The sequence below is a fragment of the Oncorhynchus gorbuscha genome, unplaced genomic scaffold, assembly GCF_021184085.1.
Source record: "Oncorhynchus gorbuscha isolate QuinsamMale2020 ecotype Even-year unplaced genomic scaffold, OgorEven_v1.0 Un_scaffold_1034, whole genome shotgun sequence".
NCBI lineage: Eukaryota > Metazoa > Chordata > Actinopteri > Salmoniformes > Salmonidae > Oncorhynchus > Oncorhynchus gorbuscha.
This window is the reverse complement of record NW_025745941.1, coordinates 189,344-203,530: the sequence shown is the minus strand read 5'-3', so window position 1 is coordinate 203,530 and position 14,187 is coordinate 189,344. Positions and strand designations below refer to the sequence as shown.

At 41.5% G+C, this 14,187-nt stretch overlaps 1 protein-coding gene and 1 pseudogene across 1 annotated transcript; one reads left to right on the top strand and one right to left on the bottom strand.

The window, feature by feature from the left end:
• Positions 1–923: 923 nt before the first annotated feature.
• LOC124021051 lies at positions 924–2,007 on the top strand (annotated as a pseudogene).
• Positions 2,008–4,442: 2,435 nt separating this feature from the next.
• LOC124021056 (cytochrome b-245 heavy chain-like) lies at positions 4,443–12,634 on the bottom strand. The gene is made up of 13 exons (XM_046336377.1): positions 12,483–12,634; positions 12,294–12,386; positions 11,593–11,703; positions 11,404–11,488; positions 11,129–11,277; positions 7,578–7,759; positions 7,221–7,353; positions 7,036–7,128; positions 6,554–6,807; positions 5,991–6,153; positions 5,361–5,507; positions 4,786–4,910; positions 4,443–4,629 (listed from the first exon to the last, which is right to left on the bottom strand). Exons 1-13 carry the CDS (start codon positions 12,525–12,527, stop codon positions 4,512–4,514), a joined length of 1,698 nt encoding a protein of 565 aa, XP_046192333.1. The 5' UTR covers positions 12,528–12,634; the 3' UTR covers positions 4,443–4,511.
• Between the last annotated feature and the right edge of the window lie 1,553 nt (positions 12,635–14,187).

Here is a 14,187-nt window from a genome sequence, read left to right as displayed (position 1 = left end):
TCCTGTGTTATTTTAAGGCTCGCCCGCTAGGTGGCAGTGTTCACAGAACCTCAGGTCATTTCTTGGGGCTGTGACCTGCTTCCCTCCACTCGTTAACCACCTGTGACGGCAAATAGGAAATCTCAAACATTTATCAAGCAGATTTTCACTGAAAAGCAGCTATTTCTATCACTTTTAAGAAGGCGAGGATGGAGGAATTTTCTAGTGAAGAGGTACTGAATATGTTACCAACTATTTCGTTCGTCTCTTGAGTATGAAATCCAGAATGTAGATAGCTAGCTAACTGGCTAGCACAACAACGCCTGTTAGCTAGCTAACTGGCTAGCACAACAACGCCTGTTAGCTAGCCGAGTTATCTTCTTAGCTAGCCAAATGGCCATACAATTACAGTGGAAAAGACAACTAGCTAGATACTGTTTAAACTACCTAGACGATCTCTGCGTTACAGCATTTACGTAACTACCTTGATATTACTGCATTTTAGTCCTAGAGTTTTGACCATTCTAACTGCAGTGAAAGGTGTGATGAGTTGAAGAGATGCCAGTGCAAGTCTGACTCATCATTGTTTCTAGGGCTCTTTCAACTCTGAAGAGGCCAGTAACTCCGTGAAAGAGGTAACAACTAACGTTATCTATTGATTCAGCATCAATACGTTTGAATAACCAAATGGGAATATGGATATTTAAGATGGATTCTGAAATATAGATTTAGCTAGCTATTACTAAGTGTAAATTGACAGTGATGTATCATGTGAAACAGTATCCAGTCTCGCAGTTTGTTTGTCCCCTGGTTACTCAATCAAGACAAACACTCATATCCCCACTATAAACGTGACTGATATTATATTATTATATTACTCTGAATACAGCACTGTTCACATCAGGTCCCATGCTCCCCACATGCTAAGGGGCCAGCCTTCTCAAATGGGTGTGTGTGTGTGTGTGTGTGTGTGTGTGTGTGTGTGTGTGTGTGTGTGTGTGTGTGTGTGTGTGTGTGTGTGTGTCGTCTGTGTCTGTGTGTGTCCAAACTGTCTGTCTTGCAGTGTATTCAGAGTATCATTGGAGAAGGCTACAGACAGGACACTGTGAACCAGTGGACAACCCAGATTGTGGAACAAGCCCTCACCCTGCTGGTCAAACAGACTAAGTCATACAAGTACATTGGTATGGCTGCCTTCTTCTCTATTGAACACAGACTTGTTAATGTTACTGTAAATCCAGCATGCAAACTTATTGTATGGTGCCAATGAGTGAATAATATGTGGGAAAAAACACAATTGCTTACTGATATTTTGTTAACGATGATCATAATTTGACCCCTACCTGTTCCTCTCTCTCTACAGTTAGCTGTGCTGTCATGCAGAAGAGTGGTGCTGGTCTCCACACAGCTAACTCCTGCTACTGGGACACTGTTACTGATGGTAAGATAACATTCACCACTGCTCAGTTCAAAGGGTTTCCTAGTTACAAAATCTTACACCAGATAATGATATTTAACCAAAGATTTTTGGTATCGATTACTGGGAGTTACAGGTTAAGTACTGTTTGGTAGCACAGAGAATTTTCAAAACGACCTTAAGTTGGCAATACTTCATTCTTGATTCAGCCAAACATGTATATTATGAACTGTCCAGTGGCAGGTGGTGTTTTAATTTAGAAAATGTGCCGTTATTAAAAATAAAACATTTACTCCATGAAGTAATCGTCAATGTGTATGTCGCCATCTTGTCTATCTCAAATCTTCTTTCATTCAACAAAACAGGTGTCATCATGACATGCGGCACTTTGGGGTGGGAACCACATGTCTCTTCACTAAACCAGCCCTCCCCAGCTGCCTAGGAAACACTGCTTATCAAACTGACTCATGCACTGTCACTGCTTATCAAACTGACTCATGCTGCTTACAATGTCTGTTCAGTAATCTTTCTCTCAGGGAGCTGCACAGTGAAATGGGAGAACCACCATGTACTGTGTGGTCAGTGTGTTTGCTGTGGCCTTAACCCCCTAGACCAGGACCAACCCTGATACTGCTTATAGAAGGTGCAATGCTTCACCCATCCTGAAGGAGCTATTCAGTAATCAGTAGCTCACTGTACGTTCTATGCTGAATGGGACAAGCAGCGATACGGCTATAGATGTGATAAAGGGGTCAATGGAACTCGACCAAAACAATGGAAATGCGTGTAGGAAAGATCCCGACTCTCCTAATTGCCCTCCAGAAAAATGTGGTTATTTGTATATTTATAATATAATAATAATATATGCCATTTAGCAGACGTTTTTATCCAAAGCGACTTACAGTCATGTGTGCATACATTCTACGTATGGGTGGTCTCGGGGATCGAACCCACTACCCTGGCGTTACAAGCGCCATGCTCTACCAACTGAGCTACAGAAGGACCACCATTTGACAAGACATGATCAGGTCATCAAGAGTCACATTTTTAATGTCACATGCACAAGTACAGTGAAATGCCTTTATTGCAAACTCAAAACCCAACAATGCAATAATCAAAAACAATGTAATACTAGAAGAAGAAAAACGGACTGACGACCACCACTGATTTCTGAATGCTAGCTATGCTACCAGCTTATAGGAATGGGAGTTAGCATTTAGCGGTCACTTCTTCTCAACCTGAAAAGGGACAACTTCTAAATGTTATGCAGTGAAAACAGCCAAATATATCCAAATCAAACTTTAGTAACCACATTGTGGGCCCGTTACAATACATCGATCATGATGGATTTGACAAAGATCTACTTTGTTAGATCAGATTTGTTGAATGTGAGCCAATCCTGTGTCCTTCAATCCCCACGGTCTGCGTTCCATTGAGCCAATCCTGCGTCCTTCAATCCCCACGGTCTGCGTTCCATTGAGCCAATCCTGTGTCCTTCAATCCCCACGGTCTGCGTTCCATTGAGCCAATCCTGCGTCCTTCAATCCCCACGGTCTGCGTTCCATTGAGCCAATCCTGTGTCCTTCAATCCCCACGGTCTGCGTTCCATTGAGCCAATCCTGCGTCCTTCAATCCCCACGGTTTATTGACCTATTTAATGCATCTATTGAAATGCTCTGGATGGGCTGAAATGCTGTCTACCCTGAAGACACTTTATTCATTGACTTTAAATGCATCAGTTGAAATCCTCCTATTATGACAGCTTGTCTTCAAAGCTGCTACCTTACGATACCAATGTTCCAACTATAATGTTGGCTTTACTTATAATGAATAAATCATCATTTTGATGGATGCTTATTTGTCCTGTTGTCCCACTTCCTTGATATAGGGTGAGGAAAAGCAGTGTCTTTATTATGTACATTATTTTACATCACAGATCAGCTAAACTTGCTTTAGGAAATGCTATGTAAACCGATCACAGGATATTGTATACAGACACGATTTCAAGTTGCAATCATTGTTTATACAAATGAAGAATAAAACAAGTTCCATAGAAACAGTAATATGCCTGTAATTTTGTGGGGTGGAAGGTGTCATCAATAGACTAGGACCCATAGCTGAATGTCATTAAACGTTCAAATGAAACCTTTTTATGATGTCTGTGTGTAACTTATCAAGCAGCACAAATACAACACCATGCAGAACAACTCTAGCCAAGCGTTATCACAATACTTTATGCAGTCTAGTTCATCAGCCACACGCTGCAAGACTTTTCCTCACCAGCACTTTAGGTTTATTTGACTGTGACCTCAGTAAAAAGAGACGCTGAACTCCCACACGTACACACATAGGACTGACATGTCTCAGTGTGCTCACTGGTCGCTGAAATGTATCACTCACTTGGCCAGCCTACAGAAACTCTCAGCTGCTATTGAATCCAGCAGGAGAAGTTGCAGCTGGGATAACTAGAATATCACATCCCAAACAGCTTTTTGTTGCTGCTCATTTTCATTTTAGACAAACGTTTACTGTACCTACACACTGAAGAAAGCTGCAAAGGCTAAATGTCTGGTAGACTATCCCTGGTGCAGTGAAAAGAAAATATTTTAAATGAAGTAAGCTTTATGCATATTATTTTGCTTATACAAACTTGTAAATACAACACCAGAAACAGGAGGAAGTGGAACTAGAGAGTTTTGACACTAGAGTTTCTGTGTTTGCATGTTGTATTGCAGAACAAGAATAACGTTCTAGTCTCTGTGGTAAATGCGGGTAGGTTTGGTCATTTCTTCACAGATTTGTGCAAGAAACCCATTGTGAAATGTCACTGAGGAGGGATGTGGAAGGTCATGATCATTAGAACAGTGAAGTTTACTTCCATTTTTGTTGCTATGATCTGATAAACTTGTGTGAGATAAGAGCACTTAAGTTTAAAAAAAACATGATTCACCCAAAGAATCCATATAAAATCCATTGATTGTTTATGTTGGGGATAACACAACAGTTTAGGAATGTGAAACAGCTTACAAGCCAGAGGACACTGGGTCTGGGCAATATTGAAAGCTAACTTTGATAAAGTAGGAATAATTGGTACTCATGGAGGGGTGTTGGGGTCTCAGAAGTTTTCCTTGTTGAAGATGAACTTGACACCAGCCTCCGAGTGAGACAGGCACTGCTTCTCCAAGACGTCAGCCAGCTGGGTGGGACCGCACAGGAACACTCCTACTTTTTTCCTGGACACACACACCTTAATTACGAATAGTCCACAAGTTGTGAACTATACATGTAACACATTTTACAATCTAAGTACATCTAACTCATGTGTCTCTCTGGAATATGCCATTTCTGTTGGCTGTCATTTGGATTAGAAGAGGCTGAAAGGCACTCACTCTGGATGCTTTGTCCCAATAGTAGTAAACTCATTGTCCCAGTTAGGTTTCCCATACAGAGTCTTCTGCTTCAGCCCTGTGATAGGGTCATTCTCTGCCTCATGGTGAACTCTGAAGTGAGCAGCCTTTTGTAAAAATAAAAAATACACTTTTTGAGATTCATTTTGTGATTATGCATTGTCCCACTCATCTATGGGCAATAGTTATTCAGTTTGAGACAACGCAGATTTTTTAGCTTTCATCCTTGTACATACAACATAAATATGTGTGTGTTTGTGCTGTGTATCTGTACATCGGTGTGTCTTTTGAGTTTAAGAAAATGTTAGTTCTCTTCAGTATTACTCTGAAAAGCAGGGGCACAACTTTCTCTGGGGACGGGGGGAGGACCACATTCTGAAATTTGATTTTTGTCCACACAGTTTTATCATTGGAATGTGATACAAAATGTGGCGAAGATGTGCTTTAGGACCATGCGGACATCTCCGAGCGGTCGGGTAGGCTGGTTGGAGTGTTTGGAGTGTTTTGTCCGACTGGATATATAGTTGCGCCCCTGCTGAAAAGTGTGGTGTGCTGACCTCGGTCTCTTTCCAGCGGGTCAGGTAGATGTTGTAGCTGAGGAAGTCCACCATGCCTTTCTCTGTCATCTGTCCCTCCAGAGACTGTAGCAGGTCAGCAAACCACTCAAACGCCTGGGTCTCAGGACACAGCCAATAGAAGTAGATCTGGTATCGAGGAGATGGAAGAAAGATTGTCCGTTTCACATATTGGACAAAACAAAGCTCTGACAAAGGCCTTGAGGCCGCAGCGTGAAGCTTAATAAAGAGCAGTGGTACTATCAAGAGCAGTGATACTATCAAGAGCAGTGTGCGGGTTTCTCCTTTTTCCTCATCTTATTCAACTGTTACCATGCACCTGCAACAAAGATAGCTCAGATGTGCGAGTGCCCTTTTGAATTTTGAATTACAAATTGGACATATAACAAGAAGCAAAGAGCAGCCTAAAAGAACGATGCCAACGTTGAAAATAAATTAACATTGCACTCATAGCAGTGAGATTTTCCCTCACTTGATGAAATGAAATAGAAAAGCAAATCACAATGCAATGAAGAACATTTTAGTTGAAACATTGGTGGAATGAAATGGGGAAGTACCCTACACTGCAATTTAGAAAGACAATAAACCAGACAGACAGAGCCCCTCTCTCACCTTCTTGGTGAAGACGTTCTGGTTCTCCTGGATGTGTTTGTACCACACTGACTTGAGGACGGAGGCGAAGGGGGTGACCCCGATGCCAGCACCCACCAGCATGACCACCTCATAGCCGAACACGTCCTCACTGGCCGTACCAAACGGGCCATCTATCGCCATTCTGCATCCAGGGAGAGAGTTACAGTCATATAACAGTTTAATAGTCTTCTAATTACATTTATATTGTAAAAACATGACAGGATCTAATATACTGGATACTTTCTGTTTAAACACTTACACAATGTTGCGATTATTGAAATGTACTACTGCTGAAAACCACGTTTCCTCTCTTGTGGCACTTCCCCTCACCGTTATTTCACATTACAAAGAAAACACTACTACCCTATGGTCACGTACTAAATGACAGCCCACTAACTACACTATGATGTCAAGTAGGGACATGAAGTGCAGAAATAGCAGTACAAAAACCTCATTGACATTCAACCTAATGGATATTTAACCGAAGATTAGTTAAGGGGACGTGGTCGTAGAAAATGTTAGCTCTGCATTCAAGCACGTACTTGGGCAGTTTCCATGCCTCCTGGGTCTCGTTCTTGTCCCCCCCGCAGGCCTCGTACAGGCCCTGGGTCCAGTCGCCCACGATACGGATGTGGACGCTGAAGTGATCCTCCTCGGGGGCGGAGGTGAGGGTGAAGGGATGCCACTCCAGCTGGGAGACGCAGGGACACTGCATGAAGACGTACTGGCCCACCTCCATGCTGAAGCCCTTCCTCTTCATCTGGAGCTCCAGGGTCTTGGACGGGTGCATCACCACCTGGAGAGGAGAAGGATGGAAGAAAAACAAGATGGAGGACAAAAGAGACAACTAACTGTTGGATGAGTAGACGTGAACTGCATAGTAAATGATTCTGGTTCTTGGCCAAGGCTGTCTTCTAACAAGGACGACTGTCTCAATCACGCTGGCTTTAAATCTAAAAGAAATTGTCCGTTAGAGAAATTGCCTTTTGGGAGTGTACAAGCTGGCTTGAAGGACAGTACTGACCTTGGTGATGACCACCTTCTGTTGGGAGCGGTAGAATCGGACCAGTCTCTCACACACATACAAGATCATAGGCCCCACCACCCACTTCCATGTCTGAAGAGGAAACCGACAGAGAAAATGTTCTTTACAAAAGAGAAGCAGCACACTTAAGTCATGTAAAAAAAAACTGAGCTGTCAAAGTTCACCATAGGAGGGTTCCCAGCAAACTCTGGCTTAGGGCAGAAGGTCCCGTTCATTCCCCATGACTCAAACTGATCTGCACACTGCAATGGCTTGTTCTCCAGGAGACTTGTAGCGGTCTGCCCTCGGACAATTCGCCTGTGGAAAACCGTTTCAGAGAGATTTAAAATAAAACGGCAGGGCTTTACCTGCCGTTATAATAGTTTTATTACTTGTTATAAGCATGTATGAAACCTTTTAATATCTTAAAATGAGGCTAATAATATGATATGTCTCTGTAGGAAATGTTCAACTGGCTCAAACGGGGTATTATGGAGAAACAATGAATGTGCACACATTTTTGTGAGTTTTAACTGACTCACCCGAAGCCGTGGAAGACGAGTCCGATGAAGAAGATGATGAAGAGGTGATGGGTGTACCAGAAAACCTCGAAGTATGACCTGCGGATGACCTCCATGGATGATGTAATGATGAGGATGAGGGCCAAGGTGATGACCACGCCCGTTAACCCCGCGATGGTAGTGAACATCACTATGGTTGGGTTCTGACCCAATCAGAGAAGGGGGATTTCAGAGTAATGCAGTCATGTTGTTGCCTCGGTGGGAGTGTGGAGGCTGTGTTTGGGACTATCTGCTCAACCTATTTAGGGAAGTCGGTAATGTTCAGAAATGCTTCCTTCTGACTTAGCAAAATGAACTTGCTTTAATATTACAAAAAGTGGGACATTTGCTGATCATTTTACGATCTGTTTTATTCATATATTATATTTCTCTGTTCAGAGGAGGCAGACAATGAGTAATGAAGGAGTCATAGTGTGTTATGGGCTGAGGAACATAGAAATACATTATCATTCTATTGATTCTATTTCTATGCTGGGGGATTCCTCTCTGTCATAATCTGCTATCAATTGTCAACATTCTGTCCTTGGTCAGAACTGACCTCTTGACATAGCTACATTAAATACAGAATACTCTGTAACACGTTATGCATTCCTAAAGCCTTTATAGCACTACATAAGACATTAATGAACATGTCCTAGGCAGTCATAAACTTAATGAACACAGTGTCCTAGGCAGTCATAAACTTAATGAACACAGTGTCCTAGGCAGTCATAAACTTAATGAACACAGTGTCCTAGGCAGTTATAAACATAATGAACACAGTGTCCTAGGCAGTCATAAACATAATGAACACAGTGTCCTAGGCAGTCATAAACATAATGAACACAGTGTCCTAGGCAGTCATAAACATAATGAACACAGTGTCCTAGGCAGTTATAAACATAATGAACACAGTGTCCTAGGCAGTCATAAACATAATGAACACAGTGTCCTAGGCAGTCATAGACATAATGAACACAGTGTCCTAGGCAGTCATAAACATAATGAACACAGTGTCCTAGGCAACATAATGAACACAGTGTCCTAGGCAGTCATAAACATAATGAACACAGTGTCCTAGGCAGTCATAAACATAATGAACACAGTGTCCTAGGTAGTCATAGACATAATGAACACAGTGTCCTAGGCAGTCATAGACATAATGAACACAGTGTCCTAGGCAGTCATAGACATAATGAACACAGTGTCCTAGGCAGTCATAAACATAATGAACACAGTAATGAACACAGTGTCCTAGGCAGTCATAGACATAATGAACACAGTGTCCTAGGTAGTCATAGACATAATAAGGTGAACACAGTGTCCTAGGCAGTCATAGACATAATGAACACAGTGTCCTAAGTCATAGACTAATGAACACAGTGTCCTAGGCAGTCATAAACATAATGAACACAGTGTCCTAGGTAGTCATAGACATAATGAACACAGTAATGAACACAGTGTCCTAGGTAGTCATAGACATAATGAACACAGTGTCCTAGGCAGTCATAGACATAATGAACACAGTGTCCTAGGCATTTGTAAACATAATGAACACAGTGTCCTAGGCATTTGTAAACATAATGAACACAGTGTCCTAGGCATTTCTAAACATAATGAACACAGTGTCCTAGGCAGTCATAGACATAATGAACACAGTGTCCTAGGCAGTCATAGACATAATGAACACAGTGTCCTAGGCATTTGTAAACATAATGAACACAGTGTCCTAGGCATTTGTAAACATAATGAACACAGTGTCCTAGGCATTTGTAAACATAATGAACACAGTGTCCTAGGCATTTGTAAACATAATGAACACAGTGTCCTAGGCAGTCATAAACATAATGAACACAGTGTCCTAGGCAGTCATAGACATAATGAACACAGTGTCCTAGGCAGTTAAAACATAATGAACACAGTGTCCTAGGTAGTCATAGACATAATGAACACAGTGTCCTAGGCAGTCATAAACATAATGAACACAGTGTCCTAGGCAGTTATAAACATAATGAACACAGTGTCCTAGGTAGTCATAGACATAATGAACACAGTGTCCTAGGCAGTTATAAACATAATGAACACAGTGTCCTAGGCAGTCATAGACATAATGAACACAGTGTCCTAGGCAGTCATAGACATAATGAACACAGTGTCCTAGGCAGTCATAAACATAATGAACACAGTGTCCTAGGCAGTCATAAACATAATGAACACAGTGTCCTAGGTAGTCATAGACATAATGAACACAGTGTCCTAGGCAGTCATAGACATAATGAACACAGTGTCCTAGGTAGTCATAGACATAATGAACACAGTGTCCTAGGTAGTCATAGACATAATGAACACAGTGTCCTAGGCAGTCATAGACATAATGAACACAGTGTCCTAGGTAGTCATAGACTTAATGAACACAGTGTCCTAGGCAGTCATAAACATAATGAACACAGTGTCCTAGGCAGTTATAAACGTAATGAACACAGTGTCCTAGGTAGTCATAGACATAATGAACACAGTGTCCTAGGTAGTCATAGACATAATGAACACAGTGTCCTAGGCAGTCATAGACATAATGAACACAGTGTCCTAGGCATTTGTAAACATAATGAACACAGTGTCCTAGGCATTTGTAAACATAATGAACACAGTGTCCTAGGCATTTGTAAACATAATGAACACAGTGTCCTAGGCAGTCATAGACATAATGAACACAGTGTCCTAGGCAGTCATAGACATAATGAACACAGTGTCCTAGGCATTTGTAAACATAATGAACACAGTGTCCTAGGCATTTGTAAACATAATGAACACAGTGTCCTAGGCATTTGTAAACATAATGAACACAGTGTCCTAGGCATTTGTAAACATAATGAACACAGTGTCCTAGGCAGTCATAAACATAATGAACACAGTGTCCTAGGCAGTCATAGACATAATGAACACAGTGTCCTAGGCAGTTATAAACATAATGAACACAGTGTCCTAGGTAGTCATAGACATAATGAACACAGTGTCCTAGGCAGTCATAAACATAATGAACACAGTGTCCTAGGCAGTTATAAACATAATGAACACAGTGTCCTAGGTAGTCATAGACATAATGAACACAGTGTCCTAGGCAGTTATAAACATAATGAACACAGTGTCCTAGGCAGTCATAGACATAATGAACACAGTGTCCTAGGCAGTCATAGACATAATGAACACAGTGTCCTAGGCAGTCATAAACATAATGAACACAGTGTCCTAGGCAGTTATAAACATAATGAACACAGTGTCCTAGGCAGTTATAAACATAATGAACACAGTGTCCTAGGCAGTCATAGACATAATGAACACAGTGTCCTAGGTAGTCATAGACATAATGAACACAGTGTCCTAGGCATTTGTAAACATAATGAACACAGTGTCCTAGGCAGTTATAAACATAATGAACACAGTGTCCTAGGTAGTCATAGACATAATGAACACAGTGTCCTAGGTAGTCATAGACATAATGAACAATGAAAATCTGTAGCTAATATAATACTCACGGTCTGGTCAGTCCTGATGGGGTTTAGGTAGGAGGCATTGTCTCCGGTGCCAATCTGGGACAGCACAAAGGGCAGAGAGCTGCTGTTCCTGTACAGCTGGGCTCCCATGAACCACTCAAAGTTAAACAGGTGGGCGATGATGTGGACCGCTAGGCAAGGACAAAGGCAAAGTAAAGATTACAATCTGTACAGAGACATCTGTTTGATGAACAATGAAGAAGAATGAAGGCGATCAAAGGCAAATGTAAAGCAAACTAAGTGAGTGAGTAGGGTACCTGTGTGAAATGCTATCATGTAAGCTACCAGCTTGTGAAAGGTGATGTTTCTGTCCAGTTGTCGAGCAGCTGTGCGACTGCAACACTGAACGTGTAGGAAAAGTTTGAAAAAACGTGATACAGCTATTATTTATAGATGACTACCCATACACATTTGAATGAAATAGGGTCGGGGTGTGTCTGTGTTACCTGAATGGAGCCGCGCAGGAAGGACAGAAGGTTCCGGCAGACTGGCAGCAGAATAAGCATACAGTTAAAGTTGAGACAGGCTGCAGGAGCCCTGGCCCAGGAGAGGGCATCCTGAGGGGAGTGATAGTAGGGTTAGATAGAGAGGGAGAGGAACTGGGAATAATTAGTCGAACAACACCATTTTTTACAGTTTGAATCTGTTTTTTAAACTTCTGGTTACTGGTTTCAATTGAAAGGGGCCCTCAGGGACGGAGCAGGAGTGAGAGGAGCGTAGAGTAAAGTGCAGACTCAGTTTCACTTCTGGTCATTGCTACTTTTAGTTTAGCCACCTGGGCTTCCTGTGAGGAACACGTAGTCAGTCATACACACAGCTGTAACCACAGAGTAAAGGTATCACATCAACTCGTGATTCCTCTTTTGTTTCAATCTCTGTCAGACAAGAGGGGTTAGACATAATATGGACTACATATATTCAATATGAATGACCTACTAACTGTACAATATACATGTAAATATAAAATCAAACAAGGATAAAGGTCTACATGTTAAATATGTAATACAGAAGACCCTGCTGACAGATGACAACAGTTGGCCAGAGGCCAGCACTCCATATTTGGTTCTGGGTTGCCAAGATGTCTAATACACTAAGAGCAGAGTATGAAATCTTAAACTGATCTAAGGACTTTGGTTCTCAAACTTACCCCAAGAAGGACCCGTGTGTAGAACCATCTCTCAGTCAGGAAGTTCATGTAGAACTGGACAAACAGGTAAGCGTTGATTCCCAGCCATACCAGCTAAAACAGACCCAATTCACCTGGTTAGATCAGTAGCACATTACACCGCAAAACAGAAATGTGGAGTAATTATAGAATTTAATTTGACAGACTTACAATGACAAAGACCGAAAGTCCCTCGTTGGCAGCAAAGTTGCCCATGGTGAAATGATGATTGAGTGTGTGTGTGTGTGAGAGAGAGAGACAGAGAGTGAAAAGTGGAAGGGGGACAGTGATGTGCTGAGTTATATAGACTAGAGACCAGGACATGTGGTTTCCACCACTACCCCTGTGAGTGAGGGTGCATCTCAATAGTCTAATGCTGCTTCCTCTTTTCTTCTCAACTTCCTCATCTGCACTGATCTGAAAATAAAGCAAAGGTGAAAGCAACATGGTGATTAACTTCATCAGGTATTTGCTTTAACCTGTCCAACTCTATCCAACGACATATGTGCAGACCCACTGGGCACAGACGTCAATTCAACATTTATTCCACTTTGGTTCATTGAAATGACATGGAAACAGCATTGATTCAACCAGTGTGTGCCTAGTAGGGATGAAGGAAAGGAGGAAAGGAAAGGAAGCCACTTCAGTATGAGATGCACCCATACTGCATGCTATTTCATTAGGGAAGTACATGTAGCAACCTCTTTTGTCATCCCAAGGTATTGCACCATGACAGTCTTTTCTTTCTTTATTTGATCATCGGCTGGACCGCTTTCTCTTCCAAAAGGAAGTCATCTCTCCATGGCGACACAGTGACTTTTATGCAGCAGAAGTGAATGATTTCCACAGGAGAAGTGAAATCTCTAATCAACTTGTATGTAGTTTTTCATTTAAAAAAAACAAGTATATATTTAAATGTGTATGTAATGTATGTAAATATATAAAATATGAAAGACAAAACTAAACCTATATCAGATAATGATGTCTAGTCATTATGCTTAACTAGTTTAATTGTATTGCTTTTTCAGTCAGACTAAGTGAAAATATCATGAAATATTAAGTATTCCACAGAAGTAGGTCACAAATGGTGAGACGTTGATCTAACTCAAGCAGACAACAACCCTTTGAGAGCCCCGTATGACCACAAGAGGTCGCTATACCACATCAGTATTTCAATGGACTTATCCTACTCTTAGAAGTGCATGTTCTCGATTCATTTGGACAAGACGTTAAAAAGGAATGGTCAAAGTAGACCTCCTAATTCATTTCACAATTTAAAAGTGTGAATAACTGATGCAAAATTAGATCATCCAATGTCTGTGAATTGATACCTCTCTCAGCAAAACCCCTGTAGAATTGTCTACTGCGGGTGTCCTACCTAGTAAGATATAGTATATTGACTTAATGTGATTCTACAGATTGATGAAAGGGAAATGGAGGACGGACAGAAAATCATTCCTCATCATCTCTTTGCCTTTGAAACCTCAATATAGATGGAGCCAGTCACACTGTGAGTCACTTAACAGACAGTCATTAGACTCATTTACAGTAACCCTACTTCTATGAGCTGTTACCTGACTGTATTCTTATACTAGTCTGCCATAGCGATAGCATGGCATCAGAGCAAATGGAATGGAATCAAACACCTGGTTTGTTTGATGTATTTGATATTATTCCACCGATTCCACTCCAGCCATTACCACGAGCCGGTCCTCCCCAAATAAAAAACATTTCAATTGCTATCATGCATTGTCAAAACTTTTCACACAGTCAGCGAAACAGAAATGTATGTGGACCAAACTGTGAATCATTTTTCATTGCTTTCACACAAAATGCATTCAATGATGTCATGTGTGCTCCTTCTCCGGCCTCTGGG